The sequence below is a fragment of the Saccopteryx bilineata genome, chromosome 1 (genome assembly GCF_036850765.1).
Source record: "Saccopteryx bilineata isolate mSacBil1 chromosome 1, mSacBil1_pri_phased_curated, whole genome shotgun sequence".
Classification (NCBI taxonomy): Eukaryota; Metazoa; Chordata; class Mammalia; order Chiroptera; family Emballonuridae; genus Saccopteryx; species Saccopteryx bilineata.
The window spans coordinates 82,819,647-82,841,476 of NC_089490.1; the positions used below are offsets into that span (position 1 = coordinate 82,819,647).

General features: G+C 41.4%; 1 protein-coding gene across 2 annotated transcripts in view; it reads left to right on the forward strand.

Moving 5' to 3' along the window:
* Window positions 1–20,869, forward strand: part of SMC1B (structural maintenance of chromosomes 1B) — a 63,312-nt gene extending 42,443 nt beyond the window's left edge. The window contains exons 16-25 of one of the 2 annotated variants that reach the window (XM_066253056.1): window positions 562–703; window positions 1,557–1,702; window positions 5,088–5,241; window positions 8,673–8,771; window positions 10,595–10,751; window positions 11,627–11,781; window positions 13,717–13,868; window positions 15,729–15,798; window positions 18,990–19,100; window positions 20,653–20,869. In XM_066253056.1, coding sequence (XP_066109153.1) covers window positions 562–703; window positions 1,557–1,702; window positions 5,088–5,241; window positions 8,673–8,771; window positions 10,595–10,751; window positions 11,627–11,781; window positions 13,717–13,868; window positions 15,729–15,798; window positions 18,990–19,100; window positions 20,653–20,751 — 1,285 coding nt within the window. In that variant the 3' untranslated portion in view covers window positions 20,752–20,869. The remainder of the gene's footprint in view (window positions 1–561; window positions 704–1,556; window positions 1,703–5,087; window positions 5,242–8,672; window positions 8,772–10,594; window positions 10,752–11,626; window positions 11,782–13,716; window positions 13,869–15,728; window positions 15,799–18,989; window positions 19,101–20,652) is intronic. The other variant, XM_066253057.1, reaches the window with a different exon arrangement.
* Window positions 20,870–21,830: the final 961 nt, after the last annotated feature.

A 21,830-nucleotide genomic window follows, 5' to 3' on the forward strand; every position in this document is an offset into this window, starting at 1 on the left:
CGAGAGGGCCAAGCATCACCCCCAGGTGGGCATGCCGGGTGGATCCTAGTCAGGTGCATTTGGGAATCTGTTTGCCTCCCCACTTCTACCTTCAGAAAAATACAGAAAAGAAAAAAGAAACATAACCATTTGCAATGTATGGCTATTGATTAGAACACAGTTTTAAAAAAATAGTAAGACTTGGAAAATTTGCCAATGACAGCAATTTGATAGTTAAGGAATTATCATTTTTATCTATATAGAGTGTGGTTATGTATTAAATAAATAAATAATAATAAAACAGATGAAATTACATGATGTCTGAAATTTGCTTCAAATGATCCAGTAGTGGGAAGGAGTGAAGAGGGGGATAATAAATGAAACATTAATAAAAATTTATTAAAAAAATAAAAAATAAATAAATGAAACAAAATTAATGGTGAATTGATAATTAGCTATATGAAATTCATTATAGCAATTTCTTCTACTTTAGTATTTGTTTGAAATTTTCCATAATAAACAGTAAAAAAGGATAGAAAGACTGTGTTTACTTACTTGTAATGCTTGACTTTATTACACTAGATTAGAATTTGAGAAACAAAAAACTCGGCTTAATATTCAACTCGAATATAGTCGCAACCAGCTGAAGAAGAAACTAACTAAGATTGACACATTAAAAGAAACTATCCAGAAAGGTAGAGAAGACATTGATAACCTAAGGAAGGTAATTAATAATGGAGTGTCTCAGCATTGAAATAACGACTTCCTTCATTGAGTACACTTTTGTTATAGTCCTGAGTATTAGTTATGGAGGGGGTGGGGGAAGATTTGAGAAATAGCTTGAAGGAAAATGGACACAGCTTTGTGAATTACTAGATGTTGAAGTGGAGAGGTGGTGGAGGAGAGGATGCCACAGATGACTGGCTCTAACTTGGGAAATTAGTGAATAGGAGAAGCAGGTTAAGGAGAGAAAATTCTGGAGTTTTGGGGCTTGAGTTGCCTATATGACATCTAGATAGCAATTTCCATCAGATAGTTAAAGAGCGCATAGGTAACAGAAGTCTAGACTGGGTTGTGGAGGTAAATTGAAACCATATGTGAATGGTTGAGACTCCCAGAGAGGGAGGCAGGGAAGAGCAATGGAGCAGAGATGGGATTCTGGATGAGCAGTCACATAGGTTGCGAAGATAGCTGGTGAGGAGATTGCCTGGAAGCCCCACAGTTTCTGGAAGGAGGAAATGATGAAAGTTGTCAAAAAAGTAGTCTGGAAAATAATTGTCTAGTTTGCTAATTAAGAGGTCATAGTATCAAGAACATTTTCACTGGACAATGGGAACAGAAGTCAGGTGGCAGTAAGCTGAGACCTGAATCGATAGTGAAGGACAAAGGCAATATAATGATCACCAATTCCTGAGAAGTGTACAGTGAGAGGGTCATATTCCATGAGAGAGCTTCAAGCAGCACGCAGGATAAGGGTGTATCTCAGAATGACTGGTTTGGTTTTATTGAGAAGATGAGTTATTGACCTTATTAATGTAAAAGATGCTAACTCTATAATGCATTTCATCTTCACTTAGACTGAAGAAGATTGTCTACAAGCTGTGAATGAACTCATGGAAAAGCGGCAGCAACTTCAGGGTATATTTGATGCTCAGAATGCCAATGTTGAGAGAGTCCAAGCTCAAACTGAAGAGGAACGGAAAAAGTTTTTGGCTGTTGACAGGTAAGTAAGAAGTTTAACAATTTGAAAGGCCATAACCAGAGTTTTAAAGGTGTGTATTGTGAATTTGACATTTATCATAGAAAGTTTTATTATTCGAATATGTGTCCTTTGTTGCTTTTGGTTCCACATTACACCTTTCAAACTTTCTGATTTAGGGGGAAACGAAGAGAGATGCTTAGCTGTTCAGAGTGAGTTCTTCTTTTTGGCAAATGAAAACATGGACCTGTATAAAGAGTCCCTTACCATAAATTCCTCTTGTCACTGGTATCTTCCTGATACAGAGTCTCCCTCTGGTCTGTGTGACAAAGCATAATCGGTGAGGGCTGTGACTGCATGGCTTCATGTCCCATCTCTGCTACTTCAATACTGTGCCCTCATCTCTTCATCAGGAAAATGGGGCAATAGTAACTACCTTAGAGAAGAGTTGTAAGAGTTTGTAAGAATTAAGTGAGTGACTGTTTATCTGACTCTCAGTCCCTGGCACCTGATAAGCAGGTGTATTTGCCCTGATAATGACGATAGCACTTCGAATCAGTTGGATTCATGTTGCACCACCATGACACTGGCTTTCCTGTAAGATTGACACAACCGTATATGATGAGTACTTATGAAAAGTACTGTTTCTGCTCGCCCTGTTGGCATTTCACAGTTTCCTTCACTGTTTAGAGCTCTTTGGTGTTTCAAGTGTTGATGAAAGAACATCAGCCTAAGAAAAAGCCACTCTGGTGACAGTTGGCAGGGAGCAAAATCTCAATGGATTGAGAAAAGGCTCCTGAGAATGGCAGTTTCACAGCTTGTTTTATACGTTAGAATCAGAGGAGGAGACAAAAAGGGGGTTCCATGAAGTCCACTGGAGGTAGATTAGAGGTGGGAGAAAACAAAGCAAGGAAATCTCTGAGACTGAATAAAAAGTAAAACAGAGAGAGAGAGACTTCTTTTATGTTGGTGGGTACAGAATAGTGAATACTTAACGTTTATAGCACAGATATTCAGTGTGGGAACAAGATAATAATGAGGGGCTCTGTGGTCTGCTCTGGTAGGAGGTTGTACCCTGAGGATCTGGAAAAGGGGATAACTGACATTCCAAAGGTGTTATCTTAAGTGCAGAAAGAACATAGACAGGCTCACTTAAGGTAAGGATTGGCTTTTGTCAAGGAAGCTGTAGGCCCAGGGCAGTGGTTCTCAAAAGTGTGTGCCAGGGCGTACTGGTGTCCTAGAAGATTTCCAGGTGCGCCCTATGGTATTCCAGAGAAATATGTGCCTGTTGGGGACCAAAACAACAACAGGGTTTTTGGAGTTCAGATTTTTGGGGGACAGAGGTGTGGGGAATTGGCTATAAGCTGACAGTCTGCCCAATCCCCCATCTCACTTGCCTGATTAGGCTGCAAAAGGCTGTTAAGCTGTGGTGCTGGATTGTTTACACTAGCCCCCATGCTCTCTGGAAAAACTGGAGGCAAGTTTCTTCTATCCTTTGTTCAGTATAAAGTTAAGATTGATATGTATGGTAGGGGTTTTCTGCACTCAACGCAGAAGTAAAAAGAGGAATTCTTCAATGTATTGACAAGGAAATGAGAATTTGCCTTTCAAATATATGCCCAAACATTGAAGAAATTGCTAGGACACATCAGGCTCATGTTTCTCATAAACACAAGAATGAAAAAACACATTTGTGCCAGGACATGCTGAATTTACTAAACCTTACTAAGAATATATATATATATATATATAACTTTTTTGTCATTTTTTAAAATTTTTAACCCCTCTTTTTTATGAATTCTAAAAAGCATAACTCAATAAATGTAACATAAAAATGTTTTTTAATGTCAGAATAAATTTAATTTTGTTGTATTTATTTTGTTTAATTACCATAAAAGCATGCTTGGACTTTATATTCTTTTTCTTTAATATTTGACTTAATTATTATAACATATTTCTCAGAAATTTGTATATAGTGTGCCTACAGTTATTTGTAGGATTTTAAATGAGCCCGGACTTCAGAAAGTTTGAGAACCACTGGCCTAGGGTGTGACTACCTGCCATGATGCACTTTTAGTTAGGAATTGTGTGTTCAGACCATCCTATGTGGTTCTTTTTCGGTCTGAGTTCATGAGGCCCTCCATGCTGGCCTCCCCTGAGCTTGTCAGGTTTAGTATGTGGTCTCTTTTCCATTCACACAAGATAAAGCCAAAAAGTTTTCTAAGATTCTTGGGTGCAATGAAAGTTTGTTTACTCTTGCTCTTTTTTTAAGTTTAAACAGAACCCCATTTTTGTTTGTTAATCATATTGAAAACCATATAATTCTTACCTTATTTTTTTTATTTTGTTTCTAGGTTCTCTTTAAAATCATACATTGTTTCAGCTGGTAAAATTCTCAAGCCTTCCTTTAAGACAAGACATTACATTATTGATAGGGTGGTAAAAAAGGTCTAGAGTATTAGGTGTGTAATGACTTTATTGGCAAGACATTTCTCTTGCTACAAGACTTGGTTTGAGGCCCTGGCCGGTTGGCTCAGCGGTAGAGCGTCGGCCTGGTGTGCGGGGGACCCAGGTTTGATTCCCGGCCAGGGCACATAGGAGAAGCGCCCATTTGCTTCTCCACCCCCTTCCCCCTCCTTCCTCTCTGTCTCTCTCTTCCCCTCCCGCAGCCAAGGCTCCATTGGAGCAAAGATGGCCCGGGCGCTGGGGATGGCTCCTTGGCCTCTGCCCCAGGCGCTAGAGTGGCTCTGGTCGTGGCAGAGCGACGCCCCGGAGGGGCAGAGCATCGCCCCCTGGTGGGCAGAGCGTAGCCCCTGGTGGGCAAGCCGGGTGGATCCTGGTCGGGCGCATGCGGGAGTCTGTCTGACTGTCTCTCCCCGTTTCCAGCTTCAGAAAAAAAAACAAACAAACAAAAAAACAAAACAAAAAGACTTGGTTTGAGGCTGTAAATGTAAAGCTTATATTGAAGGGAGAAATGCAGCTTGATTGGTGTGGTGAACATACAATACAGTATACAGACGGTGTATTATAGAATTGTACACTCGAAACCTATATAATTTTATTAACCTGTCATCCCTTAAATTCAATTAAATAAATATAAATAAATACATATATACATAGAAGAGAAATACAGCTTGCCAAATTGTACAGATTTAAAATAAAGCAAGCAGGAAGAATATTGTTGCTAACCTAATTAAAGAAAGAATGCTCATTATTTAATTCTCCCTTGAATTAACTAACTACATTTAGGAGTGTTAGAGCTTAAATTACAAGCATCAGTGAAATCAGTTGAGAATTTATAGCACTCATAGGAAAAAGTAATTTCATGTAAGTTTATAACGCATTTTTCTTTGGTGCAACTTTACATAATGAGTAAAATACAATCTCTTTTTCACATCTGTATTTACAGGGAAGCGGGAAAATGGCAAAAAGAAGTGGTAATCATTCAGTCGTCCCTGGAACAGAAGCGTCTAGAGAAGCATAATATGTTGCTTGATTGCAAAGTTCAAGACATTGAAATAATTCTTTTGTTGGGATCACTGGATGACATCATTGAAGTAGAGGTATTTTAGCCAGTGATTTTTAAATGTCTGCAGTTGTGTAGAACTTAATGTAATGCCCTTTGCTGTTTAGTGAAATTTCAGCACTGCAGATCCTTCCCCATGTTCTAAAGCCCCTTTAGGGGCCCAGAAGACTTCTCCTTCTAGGATGGAAAAGGACCAATTAATTGATCATCACTCCAGAGAACAGTTGTGCAATTCTCTCCTCTCTCTTGAACATACAGGTCCTTATAGCCCACAGGATAGACCAGAGTTTCTTACCTATATAGAGATACCCAAGAGAAACCAGAGAGTCAAAGCTGTTGAAGTTTGGGACATTTGCGGGGAGGTGATGCCACAGGGGATTACAGGCAGCATGCTAGCCCACCAGCCCTGGCAGTTCCCTGCACTCCATAACATTGTATGTTCTATGTGAAGAGGCCTTGCCTGGCACCTTCACCCACTCAAGGTGGTTCTTATAAGAAATATGCCTCACTGAGTCCATGCAGGTGGTAAGAGGGCAGAGGAGGCAAAAATGGACCCCCAAGGAATCAGAAGATACAGTCATGGTCCACTTATGGTGAACATTTCTGTTTGCCTTTTTTCTTTCTCACTGCATTTGTATTACTTAGTACTCATGGTTCATTGGAAGTATAGGTCTTTAGTTCTGTCTGTCATGTTAGGAAAGATATAACTATACAGTTTAAGAGACTATCTTAACCCTTTGAGTAGTGAGTTTTTTCATGCTCACTGACCCCCTGGAGTGAGTTTCTTTTCAAAACATGAAATTGGTTCCAGTTACAGTTTTATTAACTTAAAATCATGTTTGTTTGATAACCAATTTATGGAAACAAGAAGAACATACATTTGCCTTTTTAAAATAGTGCCTTACACATTTTTAAAATAAAAATTTTTGTATGAGTATACTCTGGATGGTCAGGGGCACGAGGACGTACATGAACGTTCATATTAAAAGGGTTAATATTAGCTAATCCAGGAGATGGTAAAAATGGTTGTTTGTTTTGCCTCTTAACGTCCTGACTTTTGACTGTGTTGGTGACCAACTTCTCTATTTTCCCTCCCACATCTCTCCTCCCCTCTGCCCTGCCCCGCCCCACCCCACCTTGCCCTCAGAAGTCCATTCAGTTCTATCCTGTTTTCCACAGAAGAGGCTCTCTGCCCTTTGGTATCTCTTGCTAATATTGGCCACTTCCCATAGCATAATTCTAATATAATACACTCAAAAGGTCTTTTTTCCCTATTTTAGCAGAGATTACATTCTAGACAGGAAGTAAAGAAAGAAGAAAAACATTTTTGGCCACAAGTGACATAAACTCAACTTAGACAGCTTTCAGGGGTTGGACGGAGTAAAGAAATAGGGCTGGAATGGAGGTGATATTGTGCATGACTCAGTCTAGGAATTTGAACACCATCAAGAACTTGTTCTGGCTCAGTATATGTTGGCCATTAGATTTCCCCATAAGGCTGCAGCTGTAACTGCTAGCTTTGACCAGAGGGAAAAAGAACTCTTTCCTGGCCTCTCAGAAAAATCCTGGGGAGGAACTCTGGCTCGTTCTGGGCCACGTGTTCACTCTTACAGGTACAGAGAGGGAAGGGGAGTGTCTGTTAATAGCAGGAGTAGATGGGAGCAGAAAAACCATACTCTCTATACTATGGAAAGAAACAGAAAGTCTTTTTAAAATGCAGTGTCATTTTAGAAGCGGTTTGTCGTGGAGCAGAGGAGAGGAGGGAGCAGCCTTAGTGACTGACACCTGAGTGAGAGTGTTGGTCAAGTGTGTGCTGCTCTGTTAGTTCTATTGCTCTTTCATTTGGCCAAACTCCAGAATAACTTACCATGCCCACCAGGAATGTGGAATTATTTACTGCTTTATTAGCATAAAAGACATATTTAGGAGGAGGTGGGGCATTTCAGAGCAGGTGTGAAGATCTTGAGCTGGACTACTCAATTATTATCTAAAAAAGGGATCATTTTGTGTGCTGGTCATTTGCATTTCTGTGCTGGTCAGCTACACTGGAATATTGCATTCACTTATAAGAGTAAAGTGTCCAGGATAGTAAAGATGCCCAGACCACACTGTGCTGGGCAGAGAAGGCTTGGGGATGTGATCGCCCTCCTCCAATGGAAGGTCTTACCACAGAAGTAGGATCACACTGGGGCTGAGGTGGAGGCCACAGAGTCAGATGGCTGCTATTAGGGAACACTTTATACTATGAGATGGACGACCTTTCATGGTGAGTCCCTTATTGGAACTTGTCTGTGTAATAGGGATGTTGTACCAAATACTCTGTAGAGCTCAACAAAGAGAAAGCACACAGTACAAACTGTCTTTCTCCAGAGGGCTGAACAAGGATTACTGGGTAGAAATAATTATCTTATTAGTTTCATTGAGTTTGTAGAAACAGTTGTGAGGTAGAACCCGCGATTTCCCTTCCACTGGAGGTCTTCAGACAAAGAGGAAGTTACCCACCAGGGTTCTCACAGAAGATTCTTGTATTGTGGGGGATGCCATACCAAACCACTGGTTCCTGAATCATTCTGTGCACATGTAGCATTTGGGACCTTGTTGCCTATGATCTGCAGTTCTCACGCTCCCATGTGAGGCTCACTGTTGCTGACTTGCTGACCAAGGTTTGAGTTGCAAAGCACCAGAGGACTCATAGAAGTTTAATATAAAATGATTTCAAGTAACAAACAGGGAATCAAGAGATTTAGGGATATTCGGCATGACATTTTGTATTCAAGTTCAACTCTACATAAACTATTTTAACACATATTATATAAAATAAAGGCGTAATTTCCAAAGTAGTTTCACTGAGTTTGTTTTTCAGAGAATATCTAGAAAGAAATGAGTGAGCTGAGTGTCATATGTTCCTTCTTTTCTGTTTCTTCATTTAGAAATATATAGTGAAATTGAAATACATGTTGCCAGTGATTGCACAGTGAATACAACTTGCCCAATCCCTTCCTTCACCTTCTAGTGAGGAAGAGACAGGCATACATGCAACATGGTAAACATAAAATATTCTTGTGTTTGGTGGTGATACAGGCTAAAGAAAGAATAAAGCAGGAAAAAGAATGAAGAATGTTGGTGGGGACAGTTTTCAATCTTAGATAGATGAGGATAGCCTGAGCAAAGGTGATCTGTGTGTAAGAAGAGCTGAAAGGCAAAATGACAAGACATCTTGGGGATGATTGTCCGGGCAGAGGGCAGTGCCAGCCCCAGGTAGATGTGTGCCTTCCCTGTGCAATAGGAGCAGAGTGAGTGCAGGGGAGACTGGCACAGAATGAAGTTAAAAGGGTGACAGAGGGCCAGACTTTCATGGCTTTGCAGGTTAATCTGAGTGAGGTGACAGTCAACTGGAGAGTTGGGACAGACGGATGAGTAGAAATCACCATTGCAGACAACAAGGAAAGGGTTTCCTATGTTTTTCAGTTGGGAACTGAAACAGAAAGTACCCAGGCAACAACGGATATATATGAAAAAGAAGAAGCCCTTGAGATAGACTTCAGCTCTCTAAGAGAAGATTTGAAGGTAATTGAAAGATTTCTGTTGTTTCTGACTAACAGTATATTGAGTATTTAAATATAATGCAGAATAAGTTTTAGACTCTAGAGCATAAGTTCAAGGGAAAAACAGATTTCCTAATGGTTGATGAAGAAATAGTATAGACAGATTACATTTTTAAACGTTTACATCAGCATTTCTTAGAGTGTTTTGCAGAACACTAGTACCATGAAATGTCTTGCTGAAGAAGAAAGGTTTCTGTGGTCACCAGTTTTTTGAAAGGCTATCCCCTTCTTGGAGAGTCACAATTAACATTAAAGTCTTTGAAGAGTCCTGCAATAGCCAAAAGTAGCCAACATACTCCAGCATCCTGAATTTGCCCCGATAGTGTCCTAGTGCAGTCCTTCAGTAGTCGACAGATTCTGCACAGCTGCAGAGCACAGACCTGGAATTCAGGTCGTGGTCCTAATTTGGCAGCTCTGGCTCTGTTTCTTAGCCATTCCTTTGGGCATGCATTGCTGTGTTTGACTTTGTCCTGAGGCTGCTTCTCCCAAGAGAGCAACATGCCTGCAGCAATTCTTGGCTTGCCAGGCACAAGCAGGACCTTCAAAGAAGAGAGAGGTCTTTGCCAGTGGTGCTGTTCTTAACATCAAAGGAAGGCTTTTCCTGCAAAGTTCCAGCAGCTGTCCCCTCATCAGAATGACCTGAATTGGGTCACATGTTCATTCCTGACCAATCACTGTTGGGGCGGGCTGGACTTAGTCTTAGACCCAGCAGGCCCATCACCCCCCCCCCCAATACACCAGACCCATGAGAGAAAAACGGCCAAAAGTGGGTTCTGAGAAAGGAGGAAATGGCGAAGGAATGGGTGCTGAGTAACACTATCCACTACATCTTTTCATTTCATGTATTCTTTATTTTGTTACATTTGTTGGGCTTTTTGTGTTTGTGGTATCTTTAGGCAATCAGAAAGAAGCTTTTGTCTTTTCTATAGAGTTGTTTTGTGCTTTTGTATATAGAAAGTCCTTCTCACCCTTTTACCAAGTAAGTATAAATATTTTTCTCCTGTTTATAGTTTTCTTTTGTCTTCATTTACCTATTTAATTCACTGAAATTTATTTTATTATATGCTATGAGGTAAGAATCTGGTTTCTAAAAGGTACCTAAGTTAAATTAAGCAATTTATTCAACATTTTTCAAAGAATTATTTTTCCAATAAATTAAAATGTCACTTTTATTATATATTAATTAACCCTCTCTGGAAGGTCAAGAAAATTAATTATCCTGGAAAGTTAAGCCTGCACCACTTTTTCCCTTCCTTCCTTGCTAGAGTTTGTGCTCGCCATCATTCAGATTTTAGCTCCCTCAACGCCCTCCCGGTGGATCAGATGTCTCCTTCCGCCCGTGGTACTTGTGCTTGCATGTTAGAGGGTCCCACACTGCTGTAGATGCCAGTATGTGTGTGTCTGACTTCCCTGTGAGCCCTTAAAGGGCAAGGACAGAACAGTTTTTATCATTGAATCCTTGGTGTCTAATAGTAGATGGTCAATATTTTTAGTGAATGAGTAAATGAAGGTGATACATGAATTGTTGCTTTTTAGTCAGATTAAGAAATACGGAGGAGAAGCATATTCCAAGAGAGCAGCGTCTGTAGCACTAACTAAAGCCGTGAAAGAGTGCAGCCCACTCAGGAAGCCACAAACAGTGCACCTGACTGCATCAGACTGGAGAGGGTAGCCCCTGAGGAAGGGAGGTGGGGCTGGGCCCTGCAGGGACCTTTGTCTGATCTCTTAGCAGTTTGAATCTAAAAGGCATGCTAATAATCATTGCTGGTCTTTTGTCAACTATAGGCTCTACAAACTGATAAAGAAGTTGAGGCCCACCTTAGCCTTCTTCTGCAACAAGTAGCATCACAAGAAGAAGTCCTGTTGAAGACAGCAGCCCCAAACCTAAGAGCCTTGGAGAACCTAAAGACTGTCCGAGACAAGTTTCAGGAGTCCGCAGATGGTGAAACTGAGCTTTAGCCATTAACAAGTCCATTTTCACGGGTGTTTGGGTTTTAATTTCTATAACACTTATCAACAAACCCCCCAGAATGTATAGTTGTTTTTATTATATGTATTTTTCTCTGTTGTCTTGTATTAATGTGTTCTCATACTGAATCATTCATTGCATCCCTTTGAAAAATGTTCTGCTTTAATTTAAAAACAAGATTGTTATTTTGAACAGATAATACTTTTATATCAGCATAATAGGCATATTAAATACTGTACTAGAGCTTATTATTGTTTAAAAATTTACCCTACCAGAAAAAGGGCTCATCAATTTTAAGAGCCATGTTCATGGAGTTAATAGTAATTGAAGTATTTTCAATGTAGATTTTACTCAAGACAGCCAAGATCAAAATCAGTTTTGAAATTAATTTATGCTTTAAAGTTGAAGTAAGAGGCCCTGGCCGGTTGGCTCAGTGGTAGAGCGTCGGCCTTGCGTGCAGAAGTCCCGGGTTTGATTTCCGACCAGGGCACACAGGAGAGGCGCCTATCTGCTTCTCCACCCCTCCCCCTCTCCTTCCTCTGTCTCTCTCTTCCCCTCCCGCAGCCGAGGCTCCACTGGAGCGGAGATGGCCCGGGCTCTGGGGATGGCTCCTCGGCCTCTGCCCCAGGCGCTGGAGTGGCTCTGGTTGCAACAGAGCTACGCCCCAGAGGGGCAGAGCATCGCCCCCTGGTGGGCGTGCCGGGTGGATCCCGGTCGGGCGCATGCGGGAGTCTGTCTTACTGTCTCTCCCCCGTTTCCGGCTTTAGAAAAACACAGAAAAAGGGGGGGGGGAGATAAAGTTGAAGTAAGAGAAGCCACTCAGTGGTCTCTAACTGATTCTCTCTTAGCTTTTGAGGCCAGCAGAAAGGAAGCCAGAATGTGTAGGCAAGAGTTTGAACAGGTGAAAAAGAGGAGATATGATCTTTTCAGCCAGTGTTTTGAGCACATCTCAGTCTCAATTGATCAAATCTACAAGAAGCTCTGCAGAAACAACAGTGCGCAAGTATGTGTTTTTTAATTCCAAATATCATTGGGAGCTTTGTATTACTGGTGGTGCTTTTTCCTGGTGGGAAATAAATGCCCACATTATTTAAATTACCAGCCAGCCTAAACAAGGCCAGATCTCTCTACTCCTGTTTCTTCATGTGAGAAATGAATGGGTTTAATCATTTGGTTTCCAAGTTCTCTTTAGTTCTGGAATGCTGTTGTCTGGTACTAATTTGACTTTGTAGAACTGCGAATGGTCTGTGGCAGTGGTCCCCAACCTTTTTTGGGCCACTAACCAGTTTAATGTCAGAAAATATTTTCACGGACCGGCCTTTAGGGTGGGACGGATAAATGTATCACGTGACCGAGACAAGTGTCTCAAGAGTGAGTCTTAGACGGATGTAACAGAGGGAATCTGGTCTTTTTTTTTTTTTTTTTTTTTTTTTACAGAGTCAGAGAGAGGGATAGATAGGGACAAACAGACAGGAATGGAGAGAGATGAGAAGCATCAATCATTAGTTTTTCGCTGACACCTTAGTTGTTCATTGATTGCTTTCTTATATGTGCCTTGACCATGGGGCTACAGCAGACCAATTAACCCCTTGCTTGAGCCAGCGACATTGGGTCCAAGCTGGTGAGCTTTTGCTCAAATCAGATGAGCTCACGCTCAAGATGGTGACTTCGGGGTCTCGAACCTGGGTCCTCCACATCCCAGTCCGACGCTCTATCCACTGTGCCACTGCCTGGTCAGGCGGAATCTGGTCATTTTTTAAAAATAAAGCATAGTTCAGACTTAAATATAAAACGGAAATAATATAAGTTATTTATTCTTTCTCTGCGGACCGGTACCAAATGGCCCACAGACCGGTACTGGTTCGCGGCACGAGGGTTAGAGATCACTGGTCTATGGAGTAAAGGTGGGGTAATGTAGAGGACAGTGGGAAATAGTTGATCTGGGGTCTGTAGAGTTGACCTGAGTAACAAAGGAAGAGGAAGAACTAAAGGCAGGATTCAGATGCAGAAGTGTCATGGTCGTGTCATGATAGTGCCAGTCTTTGTTGTCAGCATCTGCAGCAAATACTGTGTCATTAAATGTGGAATAAAAGTGTAGATTGGGTCTTATGTGTCTGCTTTTACTCCCTCTAGTGGTGTTCCTTTGTGACTGAGAGCCGATCCTGGAGCAGATATTTAGAACTTCAACCAGAAATAGTTTACTTAGTTTCAGAAAAGTAGGACTAAAAAGACCTATTAATTTTTTTTTTGTGACAGAGACAGAGAAACAGACTGGAAGGGAGAGAGATGAGACACATCAATTCTTTGTTGCGGCACCTTAGTTTCTTAGTGATTGCTTTTTCATATGTGCCTTGACCAGGGGGGCCACAGCAGACCGAGTGACCCCTTGCTCTAGCCAGAGACCGTGGGTTTAAGCGGGTGAGCCTTGCTCAAACCAGATGAGCCTGTGCTCAAACTGGCGACCTCGGGGTTTTGAACCTGAGTCCTCTGCATCCCAGTCTGACGCTCTATCCACTGCACCACCACCTGGTCAGGCGACCCATTAATTCTTTGAGGGCAGGATTTATCTCTGGGTCTATATAGTACAGGGCCCAAATAGATGTTCAGTAAAAGTTTCACAGTGAACCAATGAATGAGTTGGATGAAGACATTTTTGAGACTATGGCATGAATTGCTGCAGTTTAGATGGCATTCTAGTGGAAGGCCCAATCCTTCACATGTGCTTGAATGTTTTCCCTCTCCACCCCACCCAGACAATCCTGTTGCCTATGATTACATGTAGAGCTAAATACATTATTTACAGGTATTGGTATTTTTCCATCAACATGGGGGGAAACCTAACCAATAAAATATTTTGCTGTTAAGCCCTGTTGCAAGTCCAAGTTAAAATTTACTGGTTGCCTTTCTTATTTTGCTAAATAAATAACATGTGTTTCAGGCATTTCTTAGCCCAGAGAACCCAGAAGAGCCTTACTTGGAGGGAATTAGCTATAACTGTGTGGCCCCAGGCAAACGGTTCATGCCAATGGACAATTTGTCTGGGGGAGAAAAATGTGTGGCAGCTTTAGCTCTCCTGTTTGCTGTGCACAGGTAAGGTCACAGTGAGCTATGGGATTCTCCATTGGGGCAGAAACCAAATGGACCTCCTACAGAATCCCGGCATAAAAAGTCATTTATGGAGTAAATGACTTGTGTTTAGTAGTATGTGATACAAGCCTATTTTTTTAGACCAGACAATTCAGGTGATGTCTTATGTCTGTAACAATTTAGACAGAAAATCTAAGAGACTAGTCTTTGACATTTTTATTAAATTTTTGTTAGTAGTAGTTACCAATATTTTATCTTTATAGAAAAGAAGAAAAATAAATATTTGGAATGACCAGATGTGACATCAGAATAGCCTAAACAACAACAAACCCAAATAATTCAAAACATCCAATTTGTGTGTTATTTTCCTAGTCCTGATATTCAGAGATCTCTTTTGTAAGGAATGTAAAGCAAAACAAACAACACAGAAAAAAAGAATGTTATGCAAAGTATTTCTTCCAAAAAGTTTTATCTCATTTCCATTGATGATGGTGGCACTGTTTGTAAAATAAATCAAGATAAAGTTACCCAAAATGAAGGCAATTAACTTTCAGCATCCAAAGAATTAGGTGAAGATCTCAGGTGCAGATGATGCTGCCTCTATTCATGGTCAGGAAGAACAATATGAAAGTTCTTAAGAAGGAAAAGGAATAGGCCATTACAGGAAAGAAAAAAAATACCATTAATGCAGGAGGACTTTGGAAAAGCAAGGGCAGGGATCTAAACATGAGCTTGTGTTGAGTAAATCTTACCAAAATAAGATGACTTCTAGATGTCACCCTCATCCATTTATTCAACAGATAATCATTAAATATTTACCATGTGTCAAGTGGTATTTAGCATTGGAGAGACAGCACTGAACAAAACAAAACCCCCGCCTAAAGATACTTCATTCTCTGTGGGGAAGACATGATAAATAAGGGGTATTAACAAATTCTCTAATGTGAGGCTATGAGAAAATGAAATGCTATAGAGAAAAAAATTAAAGGAATGGAGATACTAAGTAGCAGGGAAGGGTTTGCAATATTAAAGAGTCATCCAGAAAGCCTCTTTGAGAAGGTAACAACTGAGCAAAGATATGAAAGAATTAAGGGAGCAAGTGATGTGGATAGCTGAAGGAAGAATGTCGTAGTCATGAAGATCAGTAATTGCAAAGGCCCCAAAGCCGGAGTGAGCCTAGCATCTATAGAGAAGAGACTGTGCAGCAGTGGTGGGCATGGGTTAGGAAACTATCCTTGGACCAGGGTGAGAGCAGAAGATTCAGAGACAGGCATGGGGTGTGAAGAGGTCAGGGATGATGACCCCATGGGTTTTGGCCTAATAGTGTGATAAGAGCTGTCATTATCTGTGGAGGGGAAAACAACAGGAGGGAATAGATTGGAAGGGCAGGTGAAGAATTTTGGTGGGGGATGAGTGTGAACTAGTAGGCACCTGTGTGGAATTGTCAAGTAAGCTGTTGATATGTGAGATGAGAATTCAGGAGAGAGGTAAGAACTATCAGGAGCCATCTACACATGGATGCTATTTACAACCTTGAAGTCAGGTGAACTCACCAGGGGGGCAGATTAGATAGAGGAGTGCTCTAAGCACTGAGCCCCAAGGGCATCTCAATGTTAACTAGACAAGGAGTTGGCAGACAAGACAGGGAAGGGGGGTAGTGTACCCTGGACTGCCCCAGGTACCACCTGCAAAGGTCATATGCAGTGTGGACTGAGAATTGAGCATTGGATTTAATAACATACAGCAGCTCATTGGGGACCTTGACAAAAGCATCCAAAAGGATGTATCTTATCTGAATGTGGTTAATCCTCTCTTCTGAGTCTGTAAAGCAAATGGAAGTTGTAACGTGTCATTTTTTTCTAGTTTTCGGCCTGCTCCATTTTTTGTTTTGGATGAAGTGGATGCAGCCCTGGACAATACTAACATTGGCAAAGTAAGTTTCTTTCTGCTTTTAATTCCCAACAGGATGCCTAAAATTCAAGGATCATGTTCTGGTCAAAAGGCCAGTGTACCCTGAGCAAAAATAGTCTGTTTGATCATTGTTGATTAAAAATCAAATCTAAGTTAAATATCTAAAAACAAGATGCATCAGAGTTGTTGGGGAATCTACATAGAAAGAACCCAGTGAAGATTGTGGTGCTGGGTTCTCAGAATTGCTCCTGGGTGACTGGCTTCTCTCTTGATCTAGATGTTGGGTCACTAATAGGCCCTGTGGGCAAATAGGACAAAATTAGTTGTTTAATAAAGTCCAAAAATAACATCTCTAAATAAAATTTCAAAGGAATTAAAGTTCAAAATTGTGTCCCTCCTCTTTTATTTATTGAAATTTATTCAATTACAGCACTTATGTGTTATCTTGTTTTCAGTATTTGAGACAATGAGGTAGCTAAGGAAAGTTGAACTCTTGAGAGTTCAGTTTCCAAGTTAGCTTTCAAGATCAGTGCATAGATACACACAGCCACCTGGAGGAGGCTCTCAGGCCACACTTTTTTGACATAAAAATGGCATCGACATGGAAGCATGACCACAGGGCAGAGGCAAACCCTGGAAGGACTTGTCACTGCTGGGCCTGGGGTAGCTCTGGCCTGCAGATTCCTGTGGTCAGGTCCTCCTGCCAGAGAAAACTCATTTTTAGAGATGAATGATTCTGATTCTAGGTACATCTATCTTTCAGAAATGACCGGGCTTTGCATTTATAGCTGTTTATCAGGATCCTGCTATGGTCATTCTGACAGATATGTTTCTCACTGTTAATTTGTAAATTGGCATTCTGCTTTACACCTTAGTCTGTGAGCTTGGTTAGTAAATCCCCCTCTGAGAGATGCATTTGTTCTTGGGGTGTCATTCAGGGTCTGAGTCTCTGAAGCTAACCTCCCTGATTTCTTACTCTGAGCCTCATGTGAATGGTCTGGGAGAGTCAGGACTTCCAGGAGCTGCAGTCTGAGTTACTGTCTAGTGGCAAGTATTTCCCATGATGTATTCATCTAACCCAAATCTCTCTGGGAACCTTTCTGAACATGTCACAATGTGCATAAGAACAACACAACTCCAGACCCACAAAACTTTGTCTCCTGAACCTAGTATGCACAGACAAGAGCTACATTCTGTGACTTGCTAGACCCGTTATGGCAAACCTTTTTATAAAAACCGCCCACTTTTGCAGTGCTGGTCAACCAGGTCCCTCCCACCCACTAGTGGGCGGTCTAGCTTTTATGAAGGGCCAATCCTGGCGGCTGTTTGGTTGCTCCGTCTCCCCCCCCCCTCGCCCCCAGGAAAGCTGGAATGCCCACTAGTTGGCGGAAGGGACCAGGTTGACCAGCACTGCAAAAGTGGGCTTTTATAAAAATGTTCCCCATCACGGGGCTAGACTAGGGTAACTGGGAGAATACTTGGAACAAGAGCATCTTGTCTCTTATTTAAATGCCAGCCAGTCTGCATCAGCTAACTGGACTCTGAGGCCCTACTCGTTTTGGGAGAAAAATTGCCCCTTTGATCAATTTGGGCACTATGTAGCCCATATTTCGTGTGTTACAGGATAGTGTGCATCTGGGCCTAGCCAGTGGTGACTCATTGGATAAAGTGTTGTCCTGGAATGCCTCAGGATAGTGTGCATCTGTCTTGGTAGACTGCGTCTTTTCTCAGCATTTAGGATGTCCATATCTTTTTAGCAAAATTTAGATGTTTGCATTATTGGCATCTCCAGGTATTAGGTTTTAAGACTCATTTGTTATTGCCCATTCTGTGTATTAAAAAACCTCTTCACTTCCAGTTTCCTTTTGAGATTTGCATTCCTGGCACTTCAGTGCCATACTGAGTGAGCAGTTACATAGTATGAGCAACTAGGAGGTAGCTCCACTCCTGCTTGTGACTGGGGTGCCCAACATTTATCACAGGTAACTCTCCAAGCAAAGTGCATTCCTTCCTTTGTATCCTAGCTCCTCTTCCACTCCAGTCAATATCCCAAGATGCTTTAGTCCTACGTCATAGTGCCTACTGTTGCCTCTAATGCTGGAGTTCCTTCTATGAATTCAACCTCTTAGCCAAAAGCAGTTATCCTCCTCATCATTCAGCTCCACTTGTGCCTCAGTCCTCACCTGAAGCTTACTGTTCCTGCTTCCAATACAGTGTCTTTAGTCTCTTGGGTACAGTCAGCACCAATACACATGGAGAAGATCCATGGAGTAGGCACTTGTCCTGTTCAACTGTGGTTTGAGTCTTAAGTTTTATATCATTCTCCAAGTTGTGAGCAGTTTGTTCACTAAGACCCATTTCTATTCAGATAGTATTCTGTTCTTACCCTCCTTCCTTGGAATTGACTTTCCTAAAGAAACCACTGAGTTCACTTCTAAATAAATGATGGGATTATGAATACATATGTCATTGCTATATTTTATCTTCAGGCATTGAGTTGGCAAAATAGGAAGTACGAAGTTTAAATGCTAGCCCTTCTTCACTCTCATAAAATATGAGTGGTAGTTTTTGTTTTATCTTGTCATAAAGGCAGATTGCATATTTATAGCATATTAAGTAGAGCTTTACCCTTAAAAATAGTTGTAAAGCCTGACCAGGCGGTGGCGCAGTGGATAGAGCGTCGGACTGGGAAGCGGAAGACCCAGGTTCGAGACCCCGAAGTCACCAGCTTGAGCGTGAGCTCACCTGGTTTGAGCAAAAAGCTCACCAGCTTGGACCCAAGGTTGCCCAAGCAAGGGGTTAATTGGTCTGCTGTAGCCCCATGGTCAAGGCACATATGAGAAAGCAATCAATGAACAACTAAGGTGTCGCAGCAAAAAACTAATGATTGGTGCTTCTCATCTCTCTCCATTCCTGTCTGTCTGTCCCTATCTATCCCTCTCTCTGACTCTGTAAAAAAAAAAAAAAAAAAAAAAAATAGTTGTAAAGTTTTAGAGCATAGATTTAATGGTTTATATTTTACTAATCTCTTGTTTTAGAAGCTGAGCTATTTTCTATTTCTGCCATTGTAGTAGGTTTCCAGAATTACCAGGAAGGGCAAGGAAGTGCCTGTCACCTAAATGGGCAGACTGAGACCTGCAGGATCACTGTCCCAGGAGCCCAGAAACGAGGCTTTTCTTTGCTGGTGAAATGTGTGCTTTTCTTTTCTCCCAGGTATCAAGTTACATCAAAGAGCAGACTCAAGAACAGTTACAGATGATAATCATTTCCCTAAAAGAGGAGCTCTACTCCAAGGCTGAGGCTCTGATTGGCATCTACCCAGAGGTAAAGATGAGCACAGCCACAGTTTCCTCATAGAGACTAGATACTGTTCAATTTCTGCAACTGATAATTATAGGCTTAAGTTATTTTTTTTTTAAATGAGGGGAGGAGAGATAGTGAGACAGACTCCTGCATGTGCCCTGGCAACCTGTTTGGGGCCAATATTCGGATCAACCAATCTATCCTCAGTGCCCAAAGCTGACACTCAAACCAATCAAGCCACTGGCTGTGGGACAGAAAGAGGAGAAGGAAGTGGGTGGAGAGAAGCAGATGGTTGCTTCTCATGTGTGTCCTGACATGTGAACCTGGGACGTGCTGGGCCGACTCTTATCTACTGAGCCAACCAGCCAAGGCTAAGTTATTTTTTTCAATCAAGTAACATTTAAAAGTAACAACTCAGCTGTTTTTCTGAGGCAGTACACAGAGATTTAAGATATGAAAAAGCAAATCAAAAATTGCAGAACATTTCTTTGTAAACTAATAGTGCATATTAACTACACAGAGTGAACTGTTAATACTGTAGTTCCCATTTCTATATTTGAATGCTTTAGGCAAAAACAAATACATTGTTGTAGAACTAACAAGGAGCCATGTATCTTCCAAAAGTACTAGAGGAAAAAAAACAAAGGAAAAAAACCGGAAGCTACAAGTTGTCTAGTAATTTTTAGTATTTGAACACATACATCCTTTTTAAACTGTTCAAAGTATTCGAGCTAATAGAATTCTAACTAGTTGTAACCATTCCATTTTTGTATAGTGAGCTTTTACTTCCTGAGTTTTCATTTCAACTAAGATAAAAATAATTTCCCTTCCTGTGCCTACAAAATGTTAGGGGACCCCTGGAGATATGCTGAAGGAGAGAAATGAAAACTCTTACACTGTGTAAGAAGTAAACAGTCTTCTGTCCATTTTAGGGTCTCTGGCTTGGTCTGTAAACCCAACAGGTTAACAAGAAAAAAGCAGACAGGAGTTTATGAGCACATGCAGCGGGTCTGAGTAACCCAAAGGGGTGGCTGGAACTTGGGCTTCTCTATCCTCTTAGGCTCTAATGAGGAAAAGGGGATTGGGGCATCTGGGGGGAAGGGAGGGCAAGTGATGGGAAGGTGACCAGGAAAAGTGGTGGTGGACAAGTCAGGTTCGCTCTGCCTATTCAAGTAGGTGTCATCTCCATTGATAACAGTTTAAGAGTAGGGAAGATGTCATCTTATACATCAGTGTAAATTTCCTTTACAAAAGGAAAACTTGCACCCAGTTTTTAGAGCTTTTCGTGCATGTGCTTGTTCTCAGCTCAAAACAATTTATATACCAAAGAGCCATACTTTGGCATGTCATATTCTAGTACCCTTTACTAGACTATACAAAAATAAGCAAATAAAGCTGATGTAAATGCAGAAAATCAGTACCTTCTTAGGTGGCTATAAGGAGTTTCCTTTTTAAATGCAAATCCAGATTCACTAATGGCTCTTATTTTACCCTTTTGTTCTTTTCTTTTTTTGTTTAATACTTTTTTCCTAAAGAGGAGGACTAACTTTTAACTGTCTGCTCTCCATTTCAGCATGATGACTACGTGTTCAGCCGAGTTTTGACCCTAGATCTTTCTCAGTATCCAGACACTGAAGGCCAAGAAAGCAGGAGACAGCGAGAGTCCCATTAGGGTTCAGCGTGCCCTTGAGCACCTGCCGGCTCTCTGAGCAGATGAGACAGTCAGAGGTCAGGTCATCACTGTTTAAGATTCCTATGAGAGTTAGCTCTGAATAAGTTCCAAAAAAAAGGTACAATTTTGGACTATAGTGTTAACTTCCACTTTGAAAACCAGCCAGAAAATTTTTGAATTTTATATCTTCAATCTAGTTTTGTCTTGTCCATTTAAGTAATCTTTAAAGGATACTCTTGGTTTCTAAATATACTAGTTATAGGGTGTTGGACTTGGGTGTTATAAAAATTATTTCAGAGGAACTGATGTCAATATAAAAAATCAATAAAGTCTCATTTCAGATGTCTCCAATCTACAATTTTATAAACAAGATGCAGTTGAATTATGTCTGCTTTAATGTTTTCTAAATTTTTGTTAAGAAGGAAATGAACAAGCCCTGGCCGATTGGCTCAGTGGTAGAGCGTCAGCCTGGCGTGCAGGAGTCCCGGGTTCAATTCCCGGCCAGGGCACACAGGAGAAGTGCCCATCTGCTTCTCTACCCCTCCCCCTCTCCTTCCTCTCTGTCTCTCTCTTCCCCTCCCGCAGCCAGGGCTCCATTGGAGCAAAGTTGGCCCTGGCGCTGGGGATGGCTCTGTGGCCTCTGCCTCAGGTGTTAGAATGGCTCTGGTAGCAACAGAGCAACGCCCCAGATGGGCAGAGCATCGTCCCCTGGTGGGCATGCCGGGTGGATCCCGGTCAGGCACATGCAGGAGTCTGTCTGACTGCCTCCCCGTGTCCAGCTTCGGAAAAATACAAAAAAAGAAGGAAGGAAGGAAATGAACACAGGCTTTCTCAAGTAACAACTGACTTCTCCACTGAAGTCCATTGTTACCGGTGGGAAAGAAAGTTGCAGAATTGTCAACAGTACTCATTTCCATTTCAGAACAGAATCCAACATTCTAAGGTCTGGTAGTCTTCTAAGACTGCTTTGGGCCCCAAGTGCTAACCAAGGAGTGGCCTCCTGAAGTAATGGAATTGCTTTTGAACAACACTCACTTCATGTAAACAAAATGCACTGCGTGCCCAAGAAATTATGTCAC